Here is a 27152-nt window from a genome sequence, read left to right as displayed (position 1 = left end):
ACCGCTGTTCCACTCCTCCCGGTTGGCTTCTGGGGTATAGTCACGGTTGGTGACACTGGACGTGCTTCCAGTTTCCACTGCGCCAAGGGGGTGGGGTTGGGGTTGTTTTGTTTGTATGTTTTTTTTTCTCCTTTTGTTTTTCCCCCCAGTTTCCGCCCTCAGGGTTTGACTGTGGTGTCCTCTGGGGGGGAAAGGGCTGTGGGTCCATCTAGCCATAGACGGCCGGGGCTGGGTCCGTTGGTCATGAGGGGAGGCGTCTCCTGGGGTTGATGGAATGGTCCTCTGGGAGGCGCTGGGAGTCCCCGTGGGTGACGTTGGATCCCAGAGGGACCTCGGCTGTGGTTATTACTCCTGGAGCTGGCGGGATGTCCTCTGGGGGGTGTTGGTCCCTGCATGTCGTTGGGGGTGGGGTGTTAGTGTTTTTATTTGTTAGCTTAAGTTTGGGTTGTTTTTCTTTTCTCCCCTTCCCGGGGTTTGATGGAGCGGTCCTCTGGGGAGGGGGGGGGGGGTGTTAGCGTTTTTATTTGCATGTTTAAGTTTGGGTTTTTCTTTTCTCCTCCTCCCGGGGTTTGATGGGACGGTCCCCTGAGAAGGGGGGGTGGTTTGGTTGTTTGTGTTTGTCTTTTTTGTTTTATGACTAACCAGACTGTGAACATGGTTGGACAAAGGCTGACCGCACAGGTTTAAGAACTCCTGGCCACACCTGTGCTAATTGACTGACAGAAACAAAGGCAAAGATGCAGCCAGAGGAGAAGACATCAACCATTCTGTTGGAAGACGAATGCAGATACGGTTTCCAGCCATGGTCCCTGAAGGGGGGTGTTTCTCCTGGGCCAGGTTTGTGTGGTCGCCGGGAGGCTTCCCGTGAGGGTGGGGTACTGTTGTATGGCTGGGGGGGCCTGGCTGCCTTTTTGTTTCTGTCTTTTGTCCTGTCTTTTGTTTTTCCTTCCAGGTGGCTTGCATTTGGGACTGAGTGGCTGTGTAGCTGAGTTTATCAGAACCTCACCCTGATCACCTGAGGCTGATCACCTGCGGCTCATCAGGACTCACAGCTGTGGTGCATCTACAATGGATTGGAACATGGTGGCATTTAAGACTGGAGTACACAGTGTGTATTTGCCAGAGACTCGACCTTGTGACCAGACGGGTAAGATCGTCGTCTCGGGAGCCATCTCATCATCAGTGGATGCAGAGAACGTCCAGGTTTGATGCATGGTCTGTGAAAGAGGAGAGGGTGAGGTCTCATGCTCGTCAGCACACTTCCTGAGGTACGTTAGATTTTGTGACTAACATTTATACAGTCAGTAAATGTGGTGTCCCTCACACCTTATTATATTGAGCTGTATGTTGGTCGTTTAAATCAGCTTCCACTGCAGTGGAGTTTTGTGAACAGGGTGTTCTATGCCTGCAGGGTGGGAAGCTGATTTGCAATTAAGCCAGGAAGTGTTTGCTGTTTGTACACCTTTGAGTGGTCTCTCTGTGTGTTGAGTGTGGACTCACATAATGATTCCTTCTTTCACAGACTCGGTTTGTCGCGGCCACCTGGGGGGTGTCGGCGGGGTCCTTGGATCCGAATTGGTTCTGGCTCCGGACCGTTGGCGCTGCTGGGAGCGCACCGCAATCCACCACGCCAGACCGCGCACTTTTATATTTTTTCACAGCACTGTTATGTTCATTAAACTCTGTTATCCTTTGTACCGTGCTCTGCTTATTTTATACTGGGTCCTTCAAACGCTGGTCGGTTCTCCGGGCTGCGTCCGACACATAACATGTGAGTTGAGATAAGAAACAGCCCCAGGCCGAAGAAATTCCGCTGGAGGGAAAACAGTGGGGCAATTTGACCTTCAGGCTTGATAAGCCTGTAATGTTGTGGTTTGATCAGTGAAAAACACTTTTAACAGTTCCACTTGAACAACCAAATCCCAATTATGAATTAAAAATATTCCCAATTATGAATTAAGAATATTGAAACTGAAATCTTCACTTCAACTGCAAGGCACGCATCTGCTCCAAAATGTCATCCAATTTGCGTCTGAGTTCAAGAGTCATCGCAGTCTGAGAATGCACTACCTTGCCAACCTCGTTAATCATGACGGACAAGCGAGGGGCCGTGGTTCTTGATGCCGCCGTCTTGCCAATTTTCCGGTACATCAGGGCAGCACATAAGCCAAAAAGTACCAGCCCTGCTACCATTAGACCAAAAATTAATAAATCCTCGACATCCTCAACAGAGAAAGGCGCAAAGCATGCCACATGCCAAGAACTCCAGGAATCGAGAACATAGCCCGCAGGATACGTTCCATCTGGGCAGATAGGATCCCCCGGTCCTGACCTTCTTGTAGAAAAAAATGGTGTCAATAGCGTTCAGAGACCAGCTGATCAATTCCATGGTTAATCCAATAGTAGTCCAATAGATCAAGAATCCAATATAATTTGAGGAATTCACAGTCTGGTGAAGTAGGGACTTGAAGGTTAAAGCAGAGAACAGAGATAAGGGAGAGTGGAGGAGATGCGACCGCCCTCGTCTGAGTCCCAAGCTGAATATTCAGATAGCAGCAGCTCCCAAATCCAGGTTGACTACCCAAACTAGGTGGAAGGCAAGCAAGGGGCAGCGTGGCAGGGCAAGTGCTGTGGTCCACTCTGGTGAAGACCTGCCATGTCACACTGCTGGATGTCAAATGACATCCAAACCATGGACTGATTACATATAAACCAGGGTCCCCTGACCACTGCATCACGGGAGTCCATGAGTGATCGGATAATTACATCTGACCACCAATGTCCACACCCACAGCCGTCATTACCGGTAATAACCACCTGTCGCGGTGCAATGCAGTGATCCCATGTACAGAGGACCCTATAACACACAGCAGTCCATATACTGGATAAAATACGAGAGGTAAGGCAGGTCCTGACATTAACGCATCACTCCTCCCTCCCACGTGGCATGCCCACCCTCTCTCACTCTTTCTCTTACCCACCAGAGAATCAGGTGTTTGACACAGATGCAACTGCAGGAAAGTGATTAGCTGTTTATGAGTGTACACACGCAGCTGAGCACACGTGTTCCACCCTCTCATGCGCAGCGGTTCAGTCACCTGTCCTGACCACACACACACACACACACACACACATGTGCAGTGGTGGGCACAGCTAACCAAAAAGTTAGTTTTGATAACCATTAATCAGATAACTGAAAAGTTATCTTTTATGACGATAAACCAATAAACTGCTAAAAATGTATCTTTATTACAGATAACCAATAACTATTAGTATTGATTTGGATAAACCAGTTTCACTTTAAGCGCCACAGGGGCTGCTGGGTAAATTCAAGGATCACAAACACAAATTAAAAAAGGGATGCTTTATGTCATAAAGCATCCCTTTTTTAATCCAGAGCAGTGTCTAAGTGAAGAAAAGTCCCTCCCTCTGTACACACAGCTGCGCCGTGAGAGCTCCTCTCCCCCACCGAGTCTTGGCGATTAAATTACAGCCACAAAGAAATAAAATAAAATAATGTTAAAATTTGTTTTGTTTTGTGTTGAGTGGACGAGTTACTGCAACGTCCAAAGTGAACCTGAACTACACTACTTACAATGCTCCCTGTGTCGAACAGCCAATCACGTTTTGCGCTTAATGATGACGTCATCAGCAAGTGACAGGCAGCCAGTCTGCTACACATAAAAAATGGACTTGACTTTAGGGTTTACAAACGTTTCTGACCATTCAACTTTACCAGCAAAAAAAAAATTGCTATTTGACTGGAAAATCACTTAGGGCTCTTTGGCAAAGTCCTTAATCCCTAATTTGCTCCCGGTGTGTATTGAGCACCTTGCATGGCAGCAGCCTGACATTGGTTTTTGTGAAAGAGCCAAAAAAATGCAGTCCATTTATTCCTACACCCTCCTTTAGCAGTAAAACAGAAGACATGCTTCGTTGTGCGTTCAAACTCATTTTCAGCATTATTAATTTTATAAATGTTTACCAGAAATTCTTCTCCCAAAGCTTTTTGGACATATAGATTATGCAATTTTCATAATTTGCTAGAATTAAAGTCATAGCAGAAGTATGCCACATGGGATGATCCTCCATTTTTACCTCCGCCAAGGAGGTTATGTTTTCGGTCGGGTTTGTTTGTCTGTCTGTCAGCAGGATAACTCAAAACGTTTTGAACGGATTTTGATGAAATTTTGTGGAGTGGTTGGAAATGACAAGAGGAACAAGTGATTAAATTTTAGTGGTGATCCGGATCCCGATGCGGATCCCGATGCTAACACGTTAGTATGTCTATGGCATTTTCAATGTTAAAAGTTAGCATTAAGCAGTTGCAGCTGTCATCATGTTCGGGTGCATTTGTTTTCAAATTGTAATATTTCTTAAATTTATTTTTGTTTATATATTAATAATGTAATGATTATTATATACAATTTTAGAGCCCCTATGACCCTATGGCCTTGTTTAGAGGTGTTTCATAAATGTTAAAAAAATTCATATATTTGAAGTTTAGTTGAATAATAAATTGAATTTTGTCTCATATTTGTTTTTGTCTATAAGCACATGCAATATCAATATCAGTACTCAGATGACAGTAGCTTCTGGGAAAGGTGCAAGTTGCAATAAACTGTGATGCCAAGCGCTAAGGATACATGCTATCCAGTCACAGCAGATGAAACTTTTTTACTACTGAGCAAACATCGTTAGACTTTTTTAGGTTCAGTGATTCCACGGCGTGTAGATGTTATGGCGTCAGTGACCCCATGGCCTTGGCGGAGGTTTGCACTCTCTGAGTGCTTCTAGTGTTCTGTGTTTTTATCTGATGTCAACAGGTCTCTTTGTTATTGTGAATGAAATAGAACTTGTCTTGATGGAAAAGATTTGTTGCAACTGTGAAACATATTCCTTTCTGTTACAGTGTCTCCAGTGATGTCCTCTGTAAATTCAACAATACAATACAATAAATGCCTTAATTTTCTTATTGGCACAGGCGGGTCAAGGATAGGACTTGATGGGGCTGTAGCCCCCCTCCTCCACAAATTATTTACTATAACAAAAATCCTGTTTCCAGCAACAGTTATTTACTGCCATTCTCTGACTGATCTGCTTCTTCAGCTCACATAGTTTCCATAGCATCCATTTTTATGCACACAAACTGTCATGCACATATGCATGCACACATGGTATGTGACAATTTAATTCATTCAATTATTTTCTGTAGCTGCTTATTCCAATTGAAAGTCAGAGGGGAGCTGGAGCCTGTCACAATGCTTTATTGTATTTTTTTGATGTCCTAAAAAATTCCATATGTGTAAAAGCTCAAGGGTTCACAAACTTGCAAGCAGCACTGTATGTCGAGTGTCCAAAACTTTAATTTTTTTTTTTTTTTTCTGTTTGCTGATGACACAAACATTTTTAGCTGTGGGGAGAATTTACACCTGCTTTTGAGACATATCACAACAGAAATAAATAAATTAAAAATGTGGTTCGACAAAAACAAATGTTCTTTAAATTAAAAAATAATGCAGTCCTCTTTTTATATCCCTTTCCTGTTTTATACAGTTCAATTACTTTTTCTTTGACAATTATTTTGCTTTCCCCAAGACTCAGAAACCAGAAACATCAGTGCAGCACTGGATGAAAGATGCAAGGGTCTGTCAGGAGTCCAGAAACTCACTGACCTTTTATACACACATACACTGATTACAAGCAAACAGATCACAGGTGAGGATGGTTACCTTTTGTAGCCATTCAAACCTGTTTGTATCAACGTGTGTGCTTGTCAGGCCAAAATCACCAAGATATATAAACTTTTGATCAGGGTCATTTGGGTAGTTTGTGTTGTCATTATAATTTAAAAAGAGCAAACACAGTGTTTGACAATAAATGGCTTCACACAACCACTAACCATGAGTGAAAAAAAAGTTTTTGTGTTATCATTCATATTATCTGAAAAATGGCCAAAAAATGATCGTGACACTGTCCAAATACTTATGGATGTGTGTGTGTGTGTGTGTGTGTGTGTGTGTGTGTGTGTGTGTGTGTGTGTATTTTAGCTCTTCTGCTGCTGTATGATGTCACCAACAAAACATCTTTTGACAACGTACAGGTAGGTTATTTTCTGTAATTTCAATAAATTATGTCATCGTCCGTTTATTTGGGTGTGTTCACAACAATAAAGCAGATTTCAGATTTTCAAGAAGCTGTGTGGAGACATGGCTGTAGACTCAGGAAAGAGTTCATTACATTTTGACAGGAAAGCAGATCTTATTTTATATTTGTACAAATCTGTTCCTTTCCTCTTTTTCTAACCTTAACCCATTTAACATCAAAAAGGCTTACATGTTGCACAAAAAACTAAGTTTTGAAAACTTCCTCTCTGTTTGTTTATATTATATCAAATCATTTTGTTTTGTTGTTGTTCAGTAATATACCATTTTTTCATTTGTTTCTGAACACATTTTCAATTCTGGACTTAAAATTCAGGGGTGCCGATAGTTTTGATCAGAAGTGTCCACCCCTCTTATCTACTATAAGTTGACATGATTATGGGAAAAATGGCTTTTAACATGAATTAACTTGTACTTTCAGTTCACATGGGACAAAACGCAATCTGCATTTAAACTTGTCTAACTTGCATGTAGACACACTTTACACCTGAAATAAAACCTCTAAGTATTTTCATCATAGACTGCAGAACTCATCAATGCTAAAATGCAATGAAAACATCACAAACATGTACGCGGGACTTCCACACAGGAAAGTTCCAGTTGGCTCTGGTTGGATTCAAACTCGGGCACAACAATACACACCGCTGATCCACAGTATCCTCTGTCCTGCTTGGCGTCAAAGACTGTTCTGGTCATCTGCACTCTGCCAGCAGGAACGGTGAAACTAGATTATCAGACAGTGAAGGATGAAGCTTTCAGATGATCATTCATACAACAGAAGCCATTCATCAGACCACCGGGTTTTTGTTTTCAATATAATCGGCTTGGCCTGCATACACAGATTTATTAACTGAAGTAAGCCATAAAAAAGCTAGTGTATTTTGATTGATGTTGTCTGTCCGGCACATTGCATTCAGCAAATCGAATCACAATCTGGTCTGACCTGCTCAGACATATCACCTGTTTTATTCACCGAATAAATATAAAATGAAAATTCAATACTTAGGGCAGAAATACAGCTTGGAACAAAGCATTCCACAGATTTATTACATGCAGTATTAATTTCTGATTTAGTTCCACCAAATAACTTTGCAACATTATTTGTGTATTAGATGGGATGTTGACATTATATTTAAATAAGTGTGTTTCCAGTTAATTTCTCTTATTTTATATCCACACAGAGGCTCATGCACAGCACATTTTGCAGCTTTAAATTGACATTCAAGCAAGTGCATATGGTCACACTCAAAATAATGTAAATTCAGTTTTATTGGTATTAAATCAAGCTGATCAGCGCTACAGTAGTAAAGCTATGTAGAGACATGTCCAGCTCTCCACAAGTTCTCTTATACTCACTCGACTGGTAAGCACTGAAAGCCGAGATAGGCATGTCCAAACTTGTCCTCTAACACTCCGAAACGGAGGTGTTCCTTTGTCTCGCTTCACCAGCGAATCGGTCGTGACGCGCGAAGCCTCAGCGCGGCTTTCCATGACAAAATCTCTTGTTAAAAGTGAAATCTGCCGGAAAATGGCTGATGTCCAGCTCTTGTGATAACCAGAGAAAGAGCACACGACGGTCTCATATCCACAGAGCCATCAGCTTAGAAATGATCCAGTGGTTTGTGCTGCGACGTCGCAGCTCGGAGCGCGGCGCACTGACCGTCCTTAAAGGGGTCCTTAAAGCTGTAGTTAAAGTCCTTATTCTCTGTGAAGCCAATAAAATTTTCACCAAAAACTAGATAACTTTTTCGAATGGTTTCCAGGTGCCAGTCTCTAAAAGCTTCTGAAAAAATTCTGATGGACAAAAAGTCCTTTTCATTCCGCCATTTCCAGACAATGAAAAACCGATGAACGGGCGGGACCACTCCTTCCACAAGGCGTGCTCACAGGCGAATGACGTCACCGACAGGCGTGGAAAAACTCACGCATGCGAACGAGGGTTCAAGCATGTCTGACGTAAAAACATATGAATGAAATCCATATAGTTTTTGAAAAAAATTAAAAGGACCATTACTTTATGGACAGACCACGTATATGCAATGACCATATTATACGAGGTCTGTCCATAAAGTATCGTACCTTTTTATTTTTTTTTCAGACTTGGTGACACTGCGATTATATTAGTATGGTGTTAAAGGAAATGACTTTTTTTTTTGGTCACCAGTTCTCCTTTGCTTACAGACGATAGAGTGGTTTCTGTTTGCAGAGGGTAGAGCAACATGTCTATTAGGAAACTTTTAACAGGTAGGTCTCAACAGCTTTAACAGTTTTAAAAATGTTTTTCACTGTTCAACTTAGTTTAGTACGTTATCGGTCTAAACGTTATCGGACGGTAATTCATCAGAAGATAATTAGTCCGATGATGGTTTTTAAATTTATCTAAAAAGATAATCCGATAATGAAAACATTATCTTCGATAATTATCTGTTATCGGATTATCGGAAGTGTGCTCACCACTGGAGACTGGCACCTGGAAACTATTTGAAAAATTTATCTGGCTTTCGGTCATGACAGCACAACCCAGTCTCACGGCAAGTCATGATTCAGCAGCACGAAATATACATTAATCTACTGGTTTGTGATATTGTGACGAAAAGCGCCTCATTTTCGTCACGGCAGCACAAATTCATTCGACTTCATTCCGTGATGGCTGTACAAAATTAAAAGTGAAGCGGGGGGGTCAGGGTGGTTATGGCTAGGGTGGGGGTAAAGAGTATGATTAGGTTATGGTTAAGGTTAGGTTAGGGGTAGGAGTAGGGTTAGGAATTGTGAGTTAAAAAAAAGTCATAAAAATTTGACTCATTTCGTCACGGGAGCATGAAAAACAAAAACGTGACACTGGGCTGGACAGCAATACCACATGCGAGAACCAAATCCAGGGTATTTCCACTAATGTCAGTCGAGTACCAAATGCTTTTCCGAAATCCTAATGCATCCACAATTTCCATAAATGATTTGCAAAGGGGATCAGAAGACTTATTTATATGAACGTTAAAGTCACCAATGATCAGAATGTTATCTGCACTTGTTGACAAGTTAGAAATGAAAGCACCAAATTCATCTAAGAATTCAGAATATGGGCCAGGAGGCCTATATACAGTGACAAAGTAATATGGCTGATTTTTATTCTTCTGACCTTGGCAATGCATAATATCCTGAGCAGAGCGGAGAATCAGATGCTCAAATGACTTATATTTGTGACCCCCAACAGCTAAAAAGCTAAACCTAGATTTATGAATAAAAGCAACACCCCCGCCTTGCTTCGCATCACGAGGGATGTGACTAAATGTATATGCTGGTGGGCAGGCCTCATTTAAGGGGAAGACAGCTGTAGGTTTAAGCCAGGTTTCACATAACCCAATCATGTCTAAGTGATGAACAAAAATTAGATCATTAATCAACAATGATTTTGAGAATAATGATCTTATGTTAATGAGACCCAGACTAAGGACCTCAGTGGAATTGACAGTTGAACTGTTTGGGTTTAGGGGTGGTTCCAGAGTAGCATATATAAGATGCCGAGAAGTACGTTTAGGTTTGAGACATTCCACGCACGTTGTAGGTAGCAGACACGAAATCTTTGATATTGCTGGAACAACCGTTGGGCCATCTTCAATTTCAACATCATTCAATGTAGTAATGGGTATTACGTTTGCAAAGCATATCCCTCTATGATTTTTATGGACACGTCTACGGAAGCAGGCCACAGTCTCAACAGATAAACTGCCCTATCATCATAGTGGATTTTCTGCACTAATTTCCCTGCTAAGCTGATGGATTCCACACCCACATTTGTCATAAGCCTTGCAGGGTCTCTAATCACCTGCTCCATGGCCTGCTGTAAATTCCTAATGTTAGCCTAATGTTGCTGGTGTTTGGGCTTCATTTGTTCCACCCAGGCAATGCACGGGTCACCCACATGCTACCTCTTTAACCACATATGAGCTTAAGGGACACACACACACACACACACACACACACACAGCCAGAGACACATACCTTAGGCACTTTATATATAGGATTTCCTCAAATACTGTTCCTCACTATGCCTTCACCACAACACATAGGAAAAAGTGGTATCATTGTTTGTGTCTGGATCTGCAACCTGGTGCAATCAAAACAAAGATCCAAGCTTTTCATGACTTCCTGTCCTCTGACATCAGAAGTGTATCTGTTCGCAGTGAAAGTGTTTAACATGTCGAGACTCTCAGCAGTGAGGTTCTTGTCTTCAGACTTTGACAGTGGGAGATGCCTCGGAAAATCTTTGTGAGGTCACTGGACAGAGGTGTTTGGTGATGCCAATATCTTTATACGAGAATGAAAGTCCAAGTTTTCTGAGGGCACTCTCCAATATTTGGTCCCAATTTCTATACCATTTTTTTATATATATAGCCAGCGAAATTTGTGTTGCCTGCTATTTTATATCAGTTTACAAAGGGGCATAATTGAGTATTGCCCAAAAACACCCAAATACATATAATTCCTACTACATTATTGTTTTTGCGCTTGCACTATTCCAAAAAGCTAAATCTTGAAGAGCACAATGTGTTTTTCATGTTTTTTTTTTTTTCCTCTGATGCCTGGTCTTCTTTTGCGCCTGTTACAGATACAGATAATTTATTTGTCATTGTAACAAAGTACAACAAAAGGCAAGGTGCAAGCCTTTCAGTGCAAATGTAAACCTGAGTAAACCATGTGCAGCCCTCCAAGGTCTGGAGAAGAAAAGAATAAAATTTAACTGAATGAAAGAGGTATGTCCAGAGTGCAAATTAAAAAAGAAAAAATATATATAAGAACGTAGTAGCAAAAAAGAGATTGCATATAAAACAAAGAGAACTGTGGATATTTCACAAAAACAAATATTGCACTCAAGTGTGGCATGTGACCTGGCTATTTGGTTCCAGTGGCATTCAAATCTCAAAAAGCAGTAGAAACTGTTTTTCAATCTATTTGTACTTGCTTTAATGGTCCTGTACTGTCTGCCTGATGGCAGTGGCTCAAACAGAGGGTGGACAGGGTGGAATGAGTCCTTTTGGATGGTGTTGGCTCTCCTGAGACAGTAAGAGCCATGAAGGTCCCCCCCATGTGAGTAGAGGGCACTCAGTAATCTTCTCTGTCATTTCGGTAACCCTCTGGCGCTCTTTCCTGTTTGCCCCCGTGCAGCTGGAAAACCACGTACTTCAAGTGCCCTTGGTGTCCTTTTTACCTCTTTATTACCTCCACCAAGGAGGGGTGTATCTCGGCCTAACTTAGAAGTCATTAAATTTTGGTAATGATCCGGATCTAGTAATTTTTTTAAGGATTCTTTATCATTGCAGGATAGGGCCATTTTCAACATTTTTGCATCTAACTTCATGAAGACGGGTCACAAAAGCTGAACAAAAATTAAGTTACGACACAGCAATAATTTAGCATTTGTTTCTACTCATTGAATAAACTTGCTATTAGAAAATTAAAAAACGTGTGTCGTTCATGCAGTTTCTCTTCATAAATACATTTGCTGAAGATCTAAGGGTTTAACCCTCTGGGGCTGACACCATTGTATACGACGGCTGAGACCAAGCTTTAATAAATTTTAAATAACTTTTTAATGATATGAGATAGAAATGTACTTTTTTTTTCTGAAAAGTTAACTCCGCAGGCTTTGGAGCCACCGTCTCCCATCTTTGTACTCCTCATAGAAGCTGTGTGATGACGTGAGCAATGTGAGTGTCCAATCAGAATTGGTTCACCGTCACATGGTTTTCCAAAATCCAATCATAGGGCAACTTCACCTCACTTGACACACCAAAGATTGTTTTTAGGAATGATATGTTACTAGTTTATTATAATTTGCTGTGTGTTTTGAATAAATGTGTGTGGAAAATTATTTCCGCTTTACTTTTTCCTTTCTTATTTCTGATTGTAAACCTTTATTACACTTATAAAACACAACTATAGCATATACACTCAACAAAAATATAAACGCAACACTTTTGTTTTTGCTCCCATTTTGTATGAGATGAACTCAAAGATCTAAAACTTTTTCCACATACACAATATCACCATTTCCCTCAAATATTGTTCACAAACCAGTCTAAATCTGTGATAGTGAGCACTTCTCCTTTGCTGAGATAATCCATCCCACCTCACAGGTGTGCCATACCAAGATGCTGATTAGACACCATGATTAGTGCACAGGTGTGCCTTAGACTGTCCACAATAAAAGGCCACTCTGAAAGGTGCAGTTTTATCACACAGCACAATGCCATAGATGTCACAAGATTTGAGGGAGCGTGCAATTGGCATGCTGACAGCAGGAATGTCAACCAGAGCTGTTGCTCGTGTATTGAATGTTCATTTCTCTACCATAAGCCGTCTCCAAAGGCGTTTCAGAGAATTTGGCAGTACATCCAACCAGCCTCACAACCGCAGACCACGTGTAACCACACCAGCCCAGGACCTCCACATCCAGCATGTTCACCTCCAAGATCGTCTGAGACCAGCCACTCGGACAGCTGCTGAAACAGTCGGTTTGCATAACCAAAGAATTTCTGCACAAACTGTCAGAAACTGTCTCAGGGAAGCTCATCTGCATGCTCGTCGTCCTCATCGGGGTCTCGACCTGACTCCAGTTCATCGCCATAACCGACTTGAGTGGGTAAATGCTCACATTCACTGGTGTTTGGCACGTTGGAGAGGTGTTCTCTTCACAGATGATGCCAAGGAGATGTGTTGCACTGCATGAGGCAAATGGTGGTCACACCAGATACTGACTGGTATCCCCCCTCAATAAAACAAAACTGCACCTTTCAGAGTGGCCTTTTATTGTGGACAGTCTAAGGCACACCTGTGCACTAATCATGGTGTCTAATCAGCATCTTGATATGGCATACCTGTGAGGTGGGATGGATTATCTCAGCAAAGGAGAAGTGCTCACTATCACAGATTTAGACTGGTTTGTGAACAATATTTGAGGGAAATGGTGATATTGTGTATGTGGAAAAAGTTTTAGATCTTTGAGTTCATCTCATACAAAATAGGAGCAAAACCAAAAGTGTTGCATTTATATTTTTGTTGAGTATATATATATTTGAAAGTACAGGTTGTCCTGAAAAAAGAGACATAAAACTTGATTGTGGGATGCAGGGAGAGCTGTTAACAGCAATGACAAATGTGGGTGTGGAATTTATGCCAGGCGAGTGAACTGTCCAAAATATGCCCTCGGACCCCAGAGGGTTAACCATTGAATCTGAAACATGACGGTAGATGCGTGAAACGACGTGGAATAAGTCTCTTTGCCAAAGGGTATTCCATGTGAAGTCAGTGACCCTGTGGCCTTGGCGGAGGTTTGCGCTCTCAGAGTGCTTCTAGTTTCTTCATGTATTTGATATTATATAACTGCTCAAGTGGATCTTTGGCATTTGATTGGTGGTTTGCGTGTCACATGACATGGATTATTTGTACCATTTGACATTGTGTTTCATTGACCGTGCAATAGTTTTTCTTAGTGTGTAGTTTTGGTGCTATATGAAAGGTGCTATTGCACGCCCTGACCACCGTGCATGCTCACACTAGTGGGGGCGTTGTTTAGCTAAACATGGCCGAGTTTGTTTTGCTGGTAGACGATGATTTGAAGAAGATAATTGATGGTGCTAATTCTTCTAACACACAAAAAAAACTAATCCACCATGCCATAAGCCATCTGGAGGCATGAAGAGCTGTTAGGATGAAAAGCTGGCAAATGTATGATGCAATCATGGCATCATGGACAACATAGTCAGTATTGTTTTTTGCACTTGACTGAGAACAATTTTAGACTCCTGTTTAAAGTTCATGTTGGACTGTTGACATCAAAGCACAAAAAAACAGGCATTTTTACGGAGCCCTGGAAGTGTCATCGCAATTGCATGTTTTAAAACTTTTATGATGTTGTAAAAGGTGCACTCAATATTAGTAAGTAAGTAAGTAAATTTATTTATATAGTGCCTTTCACAGACATAAGGCCATGTACACATGTTATCGGGTATTTGTAAAACCGAATATCTTACCCTTTCAGTTTGGGGAAAAAACTTCATCCACACTAGGTCGTTTAAAAAAAAAAAAATCCATCCACATCGAACCGTATAAATGTGTTGTAATTAGTCTGCCAAACCTTTGGGTGGCGGTACTGATTAAAATTCTATCCAATCAGGAGCCTTATTCTCTTGTCGTCACGTCCACAAAACTAAAAACATGGCACCAACCTCGTTCGTGTGGACCGATAAGGAGTCGGAATTACTTCTAACCGTAGTTTTAGAATACAAAGTTAACATATATGCACACAAAAAGCGCCTGGACAATGGACAATACCAACACTTTGAGAGCAGCCATGTACCCAGACGTTTAATACTGCCATGAACACTCCTGGCCAGTAGATGGCAGTAGCGGCCTTTAAAAATGTCAAACAAAATTCCAGATAATCCGTGTCTGCTACATTTAAGATGCGTGGAATTTAACAAATGCAAATACACTAACGTCTATAAACCCAGAGAATATATTCACAAGAGTTTTAGGCACTAGAGTTTAATGCTGTTATCTGTGGACCCTGAACAGAGTGTCTGAAATGCATTTGTCCTGTCGTGAACGTCTGAGATTACCTTATGCTACCCATAATGCATTGCTGCCTGGCACAGCATGTGCTCACAAAACCTTAAAAATTAGCACATTACTTTAAAACGAAAACATATATCTGATATTTTCACTTTATAAACTTCAGACACGACAATAATTTTAAATAACTTGTCTAAAATGAGTGGTTAAAATTTGAATCATAAGTTAAACATGTATGCCTCTGGATGGCTTGGTGACATTGCGATTATATTAGTATGGTGTTAAAGGAAATTACTTTTTTTTTGGTCACCAGTTCTCCTTTGCTTACAGACGATAGAGTGGTTTCTGTTTGCAGAGGGTAGAGCAAAATGTCTATTAGGAAATGTTTAACAGCTAGGTCTCAACAGCTTTAACAGTTTTAAAAATGTTTCTCACTGTTCAACTTAGTTTAGTACATTATCGGTCTAAAAGTTATCGGACGGTAATTCATCAGAAGATAATTAGTCCGATGATGGTTTTAAATTTATCTAAAAAGATAATCCGATAATGAAAACATTATCTTCGATAATTATCTGTTATCGGAAGTGTGCCCACCACTGGAGACTGGCACCTGGAAACTATTTGAAAAATGTATCTGGCTTTCGGTGAAAATTTTACGGGTTTCACAGAGAATAAGGTCTGGTAGTACAGCTTTAAGGACCCCTTTAAGGACGCTCCGAGCTGCGACGACACGGCACAAGCCACCGGACCATTTCTGAAAAGATGGCTCTGTGGATACGAGACCGTCGTGTGCTCTTTCTCTGGTTATCACAAGAGCTGGACATCAGCCATTTTCCGGCAGATTTCACTTTTAACAAGAGATTTTGTCATGGAAAGCCACGCGGAGGCTTCGCGCGTCACGACCGATTCACTTTGGAAGCGAGACAAAGGAACACCTCCATTTCGGCGTGTCAGAGGACAAGTTTGGACATGTCTATCTCGGCTTTCAATGCTTACCAGTCCAGTAAGTATCAGTGAAATTGTGGAGAGCTGGACATGTCCAAACTTGTCCTCTGACACGCCGAAATGGAGGTGTTCCTTTGTCTCGCTTCCAAAGCGAATCGGTCGTGACGCGCAAAGCCTCCACAGAGCCATCAGCTCAGAAATGGTTCGGTGGCTTGTGCCGTGTCGTCGCAGCTCGGAGCGCGGCGCGCTGAGTGTCCTTAAAGGGGTCCTTAAAGCTGTACTAACAGACCTTTTTCTCTGTGAAGCCCATAAAATTTTCACCGAAAGCCAGATAAATTTTTCGAATAGTTTCCAGGTGCCAGTCTCTAACAGCTTCTGAAAAAATTCTGATGGAAAAAAACCCCAAATCATTCCGCCATTTCCAGACAATGAAAATCCGACGACAGGGCGGGACCACTCCTTCCACAAGGCGTGCTCACAGGCGAATGACGTCACCGAAAGGCGTAGAAAAACTCACGCATGCGCACAAGGGTTAAAGCATGTCTGACGTGAAAACATATGAAACAAATCCATATAGTTTAAAAAAAAATAAAAAGGTACGATACTTTATGGACAGACCTCGTAAAGAATGTAGTCCACCTGTGTGCACCTTCCTCCACTCTTATATGTTACCCTGTGCTCCTCCCTTTTCTTAAAGTAGGTATTCACCACAGCCATTTCCATCCTTTTTGCAAAATCAACTACCATCTGTCCTTCCCCATTCCTATCCTTGATACCATATCTACCCATTACGTCCTCATCACCTTTGTTCCCTTCACCAACATGCCCATTGAAGTCACCACTCTTTCATGCTTGGGCACACTCTCCACCACCTCATCTAACACACTCCAGAAATCTTCTCCTTCATCTCACAACCTACCTGTGGGGCATATGCACTGATGATATTCATCATCACCCCTTCGATTTCCAAATTCACACTCATCACCATGTCAGACACTCGCTGGACCTCCAACACAATTTTAACATACTCTTTCTTTAAAGTGACCCCAACATCATTTCTCTTCCTATCCTCACCATGCTACAACAACTTGTACCCACCACAGATGCTCCTACTCTTACTTCCCTTCCACTCGATCTCTTGCACACACAATATGTCTACCTTTCTCCTCTCCATTCATTCATTCATTCATTTCATTTATTTGTGCAAGGACAGCATACAATTACATTATGCTCATTGGGCAGAGATGTTTGTACCAGATTATAGCTGCAACAGCTAATTTCCATCTGTAGTCCTTGAGGGTCAGGGGGATACACATAGGGCTATTAAATACATCATAAACAACACCTACAAAATATGTAATACTAAATTCATAAAATATAGAATATTAAATTCATTCTTATGTCATTCATCTCTAAAATACTGTGCCATATCAGAACGTTTAAGACAATCATTCATAATTCATCCCTGTCACTCATATCATGCATCATCAAAACATCAAAGTTATCAAGACATTTATAAATTCATCTAAGCCTCTCAATTACTGTACAATATCAAAACACTTGTAAAAGATATTCACTATTCATACAGTTCATCTCTCAATTTCTATGTAAAATCAGAACACTTATTACACATGTTCAGTGTTACCTTTAGTGCCTGCATCTTTGGTTTTGAAGGAGCCATGATTTTACCTCTACAGAAAATGTCTTACAGTCTGGTTGTGTTTTTATTTCTTCTGGTAATATGTTCCACTTCTTTGTGGCTCTGTAAGAAAACGTTGATTGTGCAAATGCAGTCTTACATTTGGGAATGGTACACTGCCTCCGAGTAGTTGATCTTGTTACCCTTGTTGTTGTATCAGAGGACAGGTGAATGAAATTCTTGAGAGGTGGCGGAGCTTGATTATGGACTATTTTGTATACCATTTGAACCTCATGGAGAAAGATAAACTTTTCAAAGCTGAGTAAGGCGTATTTGCTCAATATATGACAATGGTGATATTGAATGCTTTTTTGATCAAGGATTTTAAGAGCCTTTTGTACAGGGACTCCAAGGGTCTTAACGTTGTTGGATTTGCTTGGGCCCAACTTGTTATACAGTAAGTGAAATGAGGTGTTATCATTGCATTTAGAAAGCATTTTGCAGCCTCTGTTGTTAATGTATTTCTAATGCTTTTAAAAGTAGTTAAATTAAATTTCAAAGTATTTGAGATCTTTTTTATATGCTTCTTAAAGCTGAGAGTTGAATCTAATGTAAGCCCTAAACATTTAAATTCAGTTACATTTTTTTATAATTTGATCATTGATAATAATATTTGGATATGCTGTTGTTTTATTCTTAATAGTGAAGTACATGGCTGCTGTTTTTTCTAAGTTTAGTGTTAGATAGGATTCCTGAAGCCAGGTAGAAACTCTTCCCATGGCTATAGTTAGTTTGTTCACAACCTCAGTCATATTTGTTCCGTGTGTGTATATTATTGTGTCATCTGCATACATTTGTATGCTCACATTGTCACATGCTAAAGGTAAATCATCTATATACAAGGAAAATAGTGCCGGGCCCAAAATTGACCCTTGTGGTAAACCTATATTACACAGTTTTGTCTCAGATACTACATTATTAATTCTGACACATTGATTTCGCCCTGATAAATAAGATTTTAACCAACTTATTGTATTTTCTGATAGTTTGAATCTTTGTAATTTTGAATAGAGAAGTTCATGATTTACGGTATCGAACGCTCTGCGTAAGTCTAAGAAAATTGCTCCAACAACTCCTCCTTTGTCTAAATTTGATTTTATGTTTTGCAAGAGATAGCTGCAGGCTGTATCTGTAGAATGGTACTTTCTAAAACCAAACTGCATAGGACGTAACAACGCATTTAATTCTAGATGATCAATTATTTGCCTGGACACTACCTTTTCTATGATTTTAGAGAATATTGGAAGGATGCTAATCGGTCTGTAATTTTCCATTTCTTGTTTATTACCAGATTTGTGTATAGGAATTATTGCTGCAATTTTCATTTTATCTGGGAAAGAATTTTGTTCAGTTGAAAGATTCGCTAACCTTGTTAGTGGTTTGATTAAGTGTTCATAATTTTTTTTTAATGAGCGCAGAGTCTATTCCGTAGATGTCTTTGCTTTTTGAATTTGTCAGAGAAACCCAAGGTTTTTTTTACCTGAAATTCATTAGTTAAGCATAGGTTCAGTTTTGAGTTATCTGTCTTATCTCCATTCTATCAGCCAGCTCTCTCCCTTTACCAGTTATACTACCAACATTCAAGTCCCCACTCTCATTTCCACCCTTCTAGTTTTCTTCTTCTCCCACTGTTTGTGGAAACGTTCTCCTCCTCTTCTTCATCATCTTCGCCCAGCAGTAGCCCAATTTCCACCGGCACCCTGTTGGGCAACAGCACCAATGGTGGATGTTGTTAACCCGGGCCGCGATCTATCCAGTATGGAAATTCGATTCTTAGTCTGCACAGTTGGGTTGTTTGTTTATGCCGGATGCCTTTCCTGACGCAACCCTCCTCATTTATCCGGGCTTGGGTGTTGTGTGGGCCGCTGAAGAGGAGGTACTGCTGGCCCACCACCACCAGAGGGCGCCCTGCCTGGAGTGCGGGCTCCAGGCACCAGAGGGCGCTACCGCATCATGGGAGTAATCTGGGTGACAGCTGTCACCCATCACCAAACACAGCTGTTTCTACTCAGCACCGAGGTATATCAGGAGGACGGCGTCTCCACCTCAGTGCCGAGATATCGCCTAAGACCAAGGTAACATTCTCTGCAGCAAATTCTGTGATTGATAAACTTGTTAAACCTTTCAGGACTGGTGACTACTGAGACCCTCCTTCTTTGGATAAGTACTCACCTTCCTGCTGAACTTTGCCAAGAGGTGGAGGCGGCTTCTCCCCTCTCTGTACTGGGTGCGTTCATCCACTCCTGTGTGTTCTTGCTCTCTCCTGCCAGCAGTACCGGATCCGACGAGCGGAGGCAGTGGCCACCTGGGAATTCGGGACTTGGCGGTTCCAGTATTTCCGGGGTTCGGTGGCAGTGGAGATCTGGGTGGTTCCGGTTCGACTGAGACGGACGTCTCCTATCTTCGAGCCTGCCCACACGACACCAGCGGATTCGACCCTAAACATTGTGTTTGTTATACTACTCGTGCTTGTTTCAGTAGTAAATCTTGTTTTTTACTTCCTCCATTGTCCATTCATTGCGCCCCCTGTTGTGGGTCCGTGTTCCTACACTTTCACAACAGGATATCTCGGCCAGCGTCATGGATCCCGAGGGGCGTCAACCGGCTGTTGAACGGCCAATGGAAGACCAAGGCGCAGCGGAGGCTTCGGGAGGGGTAATCGGTGAGTTGCAGCGGATCCTCACCGCTTTCACCTCTCGGATCGATTTAATGACCGAGCAGCACGTTCTCCTAAACCGCAGGGTGGAGGCTCTCGCCGCACAAGTGGAGGCACGCCCTTCGGGCGCCGCTGCGGCTCTCCCTCCCGAGGACCCTGCGCGTGAAAGTGACGTTCCACTGGTCGTTCAACGGTCCCTTCCTCCGTCCCCAGAAGCTTACATAAGCCCTCCAGAACCGTACGGAGGCTGTGTGGAGACGTGCGCGGACTTTCTTATGCAGTGTTCGCTCGTCTTCGCTCAGCGTCCCGTGATGTACGCGACTGACGCTAGCAGAGTAGCTTATGTGATAAATCTGCTTCGTGGGGAGGCACGCGCTTGGGCTACAGCGCTCTGGGAGCAGAACTCACGGCTCCTTCATACTTACGATGGGTTTGTACGGGAGCTCAGAACGGTGTTCGATCATCCCAACAGAGGAGAGTCCGCTTCAACCGCACTACTGTCCATTCGACAGGGACGCCGGAGCGCAGCTGCCTATGCAGTCGCCTTCCGCATCGCGGCGGCGAGATCCGGCTGGAATAGCACTGCCCTCCGCGCTGCCTTTATAAACGGACTGTCACTGGTCCTAAAAGAGCACCTGGTGGCTAAGGACGAACCGCGGGATTTAGATGGGCTTATCGATCTAGTCATACGACTCGACAACCGGTTAGAAGAACGCCGTCGGGAACGAGGCGAAGGGCGTGGCCAGGCACGCGTCGTCCCTCTCCCTTCCGGGTCCGATCGAGCTCCGCCCTCCCCACGCTCCTCTGTTCCTGCGCTCCGTGCGCCTATGGCTCCCCCTGCTGACGAAGCTATGGACACGAGCAGGGCAACATTTAGGGCACCTGGAGCACAAAGGAGGCGGGCCCACGGAGCTTGTTATGTTTGTGGCTCGAGTGAGCATATGGCAAACGACTGCCCCGAGCGGTTAAACTCCAACGCCCGCCCCTAGAGACTGGGCCAGGGGTGGGCCAAAACATTCACGTGGGACACACCCACATTGCTACACGACTCCCAGTCACGATCCTGTTCGAGGACTCAACCCTGAAGGCCCCAGCACTGGTGGACACGGGCTCTGAGGGGAATCTGCTTGACAGTAGATGGGCCAGGGAGATAGGGCTCCCTCTGGTGGCTCTTACCTCGCCTGTGCAGGTTCGGGCACTAGATGGCTCCCTACTCCCACCAATCACGCACAAGACACCTCCAGTAACTCTGGTGGTGTCAGGTAACCACCGGGAGGTGATCGAGTTCTTTGTGACTCAGGCCACCTCCCGTGTGGTTTTAGGGTTTCCATGGATGCTTAAGCACAATCCCCGGATTGATTGGCCGTCCGGGGTAGTGGTTCAGTGGAGCGAAACCTGCCATCGGGAGTGTCTCGGTTCCTCGGTTCCTCCCGGCTCCCAAGCTAAGGAGGAGGTCCGAGTCCCGCCCAATCTGAAGGCGGTGCCAGCGGAGTATCATGACCTCGCTGACGTGTTCAGCAAGGATCTGGCTCTCACACTTCCTCCCCACCGTCCGTACGATTGTGCCATTGATTTGGTTCCAGGCAGTGAGTTCCCGTCCAGTAGGCTGTACAACCTCTCACGGCCGGAACGCGAATCAATGGAGACCTATATCCGGGACTCATTAGCTGCCGGATTGATCCGGAATTCCACCTCACCGATGGGCGCAGGTTTCTTTTTTGTGGGTAAAAAAGATGGCGGGCTTCGTCCATGCATTGATTACAGGGGGTTGAACGAGATCACGGTTCGCAACCGATACCCGTTGCCCTTGTTGGATTCAGTGTTCACTCCCTTGCATGGAGCCAAAATCTTCACCAAGCTGGATCTTAGAAATGCGTATCATTTGGTTCGGATTCGGAAGGGAGACGAATGGAAGACGGCATTTAACACCCCCTTAGGTCATTTTGAGTACCTGGTCATGCCGTTCGGTCTCACTAATGCTCCCGCGACTTTTCAAGCGTTGGTAAACGATGTCTTGCGGGACTTCCTGCACCGGTTCGTCTTCGTATATCTAGACGATATACTCATCTTTTCCCCGGATCCTGAGACTCATGTCCGGCATGTCCGTCAGGTTCTGCAGCGGTTGTTGGAGAACCGTCTGTTTGTGAAGGGTGAGAAGTGTGAGTTCCACCGCACTTCTTTGTCCTTCCTGGGGTTTATCATCTCCTCCAACTCCGTCGCCCCGGACCCGGCCAAGGTTGCGGCGGTGAGAGATTGGCCCCAACCAACAAGCCGTAGGAAGCTGCAACAGTTCCTCGGTTTTGCTAATTTCTATAGGAGGTTCATCAAGGGCTACAGTCAGGTAGTTAGCCCCCTGACAGCCCTGACCTCTCCAAAAGTTCCCTTCACCTGGTCGGACCGGTGCGAGGCCGCGTTCAAGGAGTTGAAACGGCGCTTCTCGTCTGCACCAGTTCTGGTGCAGCCCGATCCTAGCCGCCAGTTAGTGGTTGAAGTGGATGCCTCGGACTCAGGGATAGGAGCGGTGCTCTCCCAGAGCGGGAAGACCGATAAGGTCCTTCACCTGTGTGCCTATTTTTCTCGCAGGTTGACCCCCGCTGAACGGAATTATGACGTCGGCAATCGGGAACTCCTTGCTGTGAAAGAGGCCCTCGAAGAGTGGAGACATCTGTTGGAGGGAACAGCCGTGCCATTCACGGTTTTCACTGACCATCGGAACCTGGAGTACATCAGAACCGCCAAGCGTCTGAACCCCAGGCAAGCCCGCTGGTCACTGTTCTTTGGCCGTTTTGACTTCCGGATTACCTACCGCCCCGGGACCAAGAATCAGAGATCGGATGCATTGTCCCGGGTGCACGAAGATGAGGTCAAAACGGAACCGTCGGATCCCCCGGATCCCATCATCCCGGAGTCCGCTATCGTGGCCGCCCTCACCTGGGACGTGGAGAAGACCGTCCGGGAGGCCCTGACCCGTGTCCCGGACCCCGGAAACGGACCAAAGAACAGACTGTACGTCCCACCAGAAGCTAGGGCCGCAGTCCTGGACTTCTGTCACGGTTCTAAGCTCTCCTGTCACCCAGGGGTGCGAAGGACCGTGGCAGTCGTCCGGCAACGCTTCTGGTGGGCATCCCTGGAGACCGACGTCCGGGACTACGTCCAGGCCTGTACCACCTGCGCCAGGGGCAAGGCCGATCATAGAAAGACCTCAGGGCAACTACAGCCATTGCCTGTGCCTCATCGCCCCTGGTCCCACATCGGCCTGGATTTCGTCACGGGTCTCCCGCCGTCCCAGGGAAACACTGTTATCTTCACGATAGTGGACCGTTTCTCCAAGGCGGCCCACTTCGTGGCCCTCCCGAAGCTCCCTACGGCCCAGGAGACAGCGGACCTCCTGGTCCACCACGTCGTCCGTCTGCATGGCATACCATCAGACATCGTCTCCGATCGCGGTCCCCAGTTCACCTCGCATGTCTGGAGGAGCTTCTGCCGGGAACTGGGGGCCACGGTCAGCCTCTCGTCTGGGTACCATCCCCAGACCAACGGGCAGGCAGAGCGGGCGAATCAAGAACTGGAGCAGACACTTCGCTGTGTGACAGCCGCGCACCCGACGGCCTGGAGTACCCACCTGGCCTGGATCGAGTACGCCCACAACAGTCAAGTGTCATCAGCCACCGGCCTCTCCCCGTTTGAGGTGTGCTTGGGGTATCGGCCCCCCTTGTTTCCGGTGGTTGAGGGAGAGGTCGGTGTGCCCTCGGTCCAGGCCCACCTACGGAAGTGCCGTCGGGTGTGGCGGGCCGCCCGCTCTGCCTTGTTGCAGGCCCGGACGAGGGCGAAGAAACATGCAGACCGGCGACGAGCCCCGGCCCCCAAGTATCGTCCTGGGCAGGAGGTCTGGTTATCCACCAAGGACATTCCCCTACAGGTTGACTCACCTAAACTGCAAGAACGATACATCGGACCGTATAAAATCCTCAAGGTCATCAACCCCGCCGCAGTGAGACTCCAGCTTCCGGCCTCACTGCGGATCCATCCAGTTTTCCATGTTTCCCGGATCAAGCCTCTTCACACCTCACCCCTCTGCACCCCGGGTCCGGCACCGCCTCCTGCCCGGATCATCGACGGAGCACCGGCTTGGACTGTCCGCCGGCTCCTTGACGTCCGTCGGATGGGCCGGGGTTTTCAGTATCTGGTGGACTGGGAGGGGTACGGCCCCGAGGAGCGCTCCTGGGTGAAGAAGGGCTTCATCCTGGACCCGGCCCTCCTGGCCGACTTCTACCGACGCCATCCGGACAAGCCCGGTCGTGCGCCAGGAGGCGCCCGTTGAGGGGGGGGTCCTGTTGTGTGGGCCGCTGAAGAGGAGGTACTGCTGGCCCACCACCACCAGAGGGCGCCCTGCCTGGAGTGCGGGCTCCAGGCACCAGAGGGCGCTACCGCATCATGGGAGTAATCTGGGTGACAGCTGTCACCCATCACCAAACACAGCTGTTTCTACTCAGCACCGAGGTATATCAGGAGGACGGCGTCTCCACCTCAGTGCCGAGATATCGCCTAAGACCAAGGTAACATTCTCTGCAGCAAATTCTGTGATTGATAAACTTGTTAAACCTTTCAGGACTGGTGACTACTGAGACCCTCCTTCTTTGGATAAGTACTCACCTTCCTGCTGAACTTTGCCAAGAGGTGGAGGCGGCTTCTCCCCTCTCTGTACTGGGTGCGTTCATCCACTCCTGTGTGTTCTTGCTCTCTCCTGCCAGCAGTACCGGATCCGACGAGCGGAGGCAGTGGCCACCTGGGAATTCGGGACTTGGCGGTTCCAGTATTTCCGGGGTTCGGTGGCAGTGGAGATCTGGGTGGTTCCGGTTCGACTGAGACGGACGTCTCCTATCTTCGAGCCTGCCCACACGACACCAGCGGATTCGACCCTAAACATTGTGTTTGTTATACTACTCGTGCTTGTTTCAGTAGTAAATCTTGTTTTTTACTTCCTCCATTGTCCATTCATTGCGCCCCCTGTTGTGGGTCCGTGTTCCTACACTTTCACAACATTGGGACCGGCACTCATATTGTACTGGCTGCACACCCCATGTGGCTGAGTTGCTAAAGCTATTATAATTACTTAAAAAAAAATACATGTTTGGTAATTTGTAAAAGCTGACTGATGTCTGATTATTACTGTGGTGTCCTATCAATGCTCACTGCTACAGTTGTGGGGTTACAGTGCAGGCGGTGATAAAGTTTATTTTTTTGAAACATTTTCAGACACCAGAGATAATTTTACATAATCTAAAGTGACACAAAGACAAATCCATCGCTGTACTCTTTTTTTAAACTTACTTTCTCTATTCCTCGTCCATTGAGCTCATACTCAGTCAATGTCTATTAGAGTGAGTAGATAAAGTACGCTGGCAGCAAGCTGCAGATGCCTGCTGGCACGGTGCTGCCTAACGAGCACTAACTCATGTTAATGAACCCTAATGGGGATGAATTCCATTCTGACGGAGAAATGAGAGGGCAAATCATTTTCTGCTCGTCTGCCCTCACTCCCACTTCTGTGACGTACCGTTGTCTCTCCAGACACTGAGACAAGAAAAGCATTAACGTCAGAGCAGCTGCCAATCATCCCCAGATTTGCAGAGGGGTGGGAGGGGGCTCATTCTGATTAACAAAACAAACCGACAAACAAAGCAAATGCAATTTGAAAGATTTGGAATACATACACCTCGACAAGCTCTACCCAGATTGCAGCCAGCAAGTAGTGTACTTTTATATTTGTGCATGGAAATATTCACAGTTCCAAATCAAGCATAATCCCACAGGGCATGAATGTACAATTTTATTTTGAGCAAATCACATTATAGTTTCAGCAACTTTGTCTATTTGTTCTCCAACTCCTCCCATGTCTTTTGCTTGGTTTTCACCAAACTCGGTATGTGAATGAAGGTCAAGCCCCAAATTGCCCTTGAAGGGTTCATTTTAACAAAGGTCATTGGGGTCATTGGTCAAAAATGTGATTTTTCAATCCAATGTTCTCCACATTGGAACACACATACAGGAGGGTTCTGGGATTACAGAAAAATTGCCAAAGATCAATCACTGAGCAACATCGGAATTACTCTGTTGTCCAGAGTTAAAGTCGTACCTGTGAAAAAATGTCTCCTGCAGTGGAAAACAAGTTGCAGTACAGCAAGTCGCACCGGAGTACAAGTTGGAGTAAGCTGGTATAGGAAATGGATGCATGGATGGATGTTTTTGGGTGGGGGTAGGGGTGGGGGTATTCGGAGCCTCCAAAACATTTCATTTCACAAACACATATTTTGAGCTTCAGCCTGCAAACAGACTGCTGAAATCGATCATGTGCTTTATGTAGTGTGTCATTTACTGCAGTACAAGCTCATTTTTCTTGTTTTTCAAAATGTCCAGGAAGCATTTGCTGTGTTAAACAATTGTGTCAGACACACACAGTTCATTTAGCAGTGAGAATGATGTCTTTTTGTCACATTTACAGCTTAAGGGAGACTTTAACAGCCTCCTCTGCACATCCTTTGTTTGTTTTACCATTTCCAGCTCAGTGGCACTTTCAGTTGAAACTGTGCTGTTGAATCAGAACAATTTAGCAGTGAGTTATATTAATTCATATAATTACTCAGTGGTAGAGTCTGACCAACACAGGATTTTTAAGACCGATAACGATTTCGATATTTAATGATTGTACTTACTTAGTACTTGTACTTTGTATTTCTTCTGCTTTTCTTGTTGCTTAATGCTGACAAATTATACTGTCTTTGTTGTCTTTCCGATGTCTGATTCTGCTTTTTTTTTCTCTCTCTATCTGTTTAAGGTGCGGCTCTATCCAGAGATGGGTGTGGTGTTTGCTTCTGCTACCCTCCTGTCCTGTGCACCTGCAAAATTTCCTGTATATTCATTTTGTAAATTGTTTTGTAAAATGTGTTGGTAGCATGGCCCAAGCAGAGGGTCACCCCTTTGAGTCTGGTCTGCTTGAGGTTTCTTCCTCAAATCATCAGAGGGAGTTTTTCCTTACCAGTGTCACTTGGTTTTTCATTTATCTTTGATGTCTTTTTAGTAGAATGCAATGGGCCCCAAACCTGGGGTCTAAAGTTGC

General features: G+C 44.6%; 1 protein-coding gene across 1 annotated transcript in view; it reads left to right on the top strand.

The window, feature by feature from the left end:
• The window catches only part of LOC117527468 (ras-related protein Rab-26-like), a 187820-nt gene that overhangs the window by 112608 nt on the left and 48060 nt on the right, over window positions 1–27152 (top strand). The window contains exon 5 of the mRNA XM_034189825.1: window positions 6051–6103. Within this exon, the coding sequence (XP_034045716.1) occupies window positions 6051–6103 (53 nt within the window). The remainder of the gene's footprint in view (window positions 1–6050; window positions 6104–27152) is intronic.

This window comes from Thalassophryne amazonica, chromosome 16 (assembly GCF_902500255.1).
Source record: "Thalassophryne amazonica chromosome 16, fThaAma1.1, whole genome shotgun sequence".
Lineage (NCBI taxonomy): Eukaryota > Metazoa > Chordata > Actinopteri > Batrachoidiformes > Batrachoididae > Thalassophryne > Thalassophryne amazonica.
Note: the sequence above shows the minus strand (reverse complement) of the source record. Positions and strands in the feature narration are given on the sequence as shown.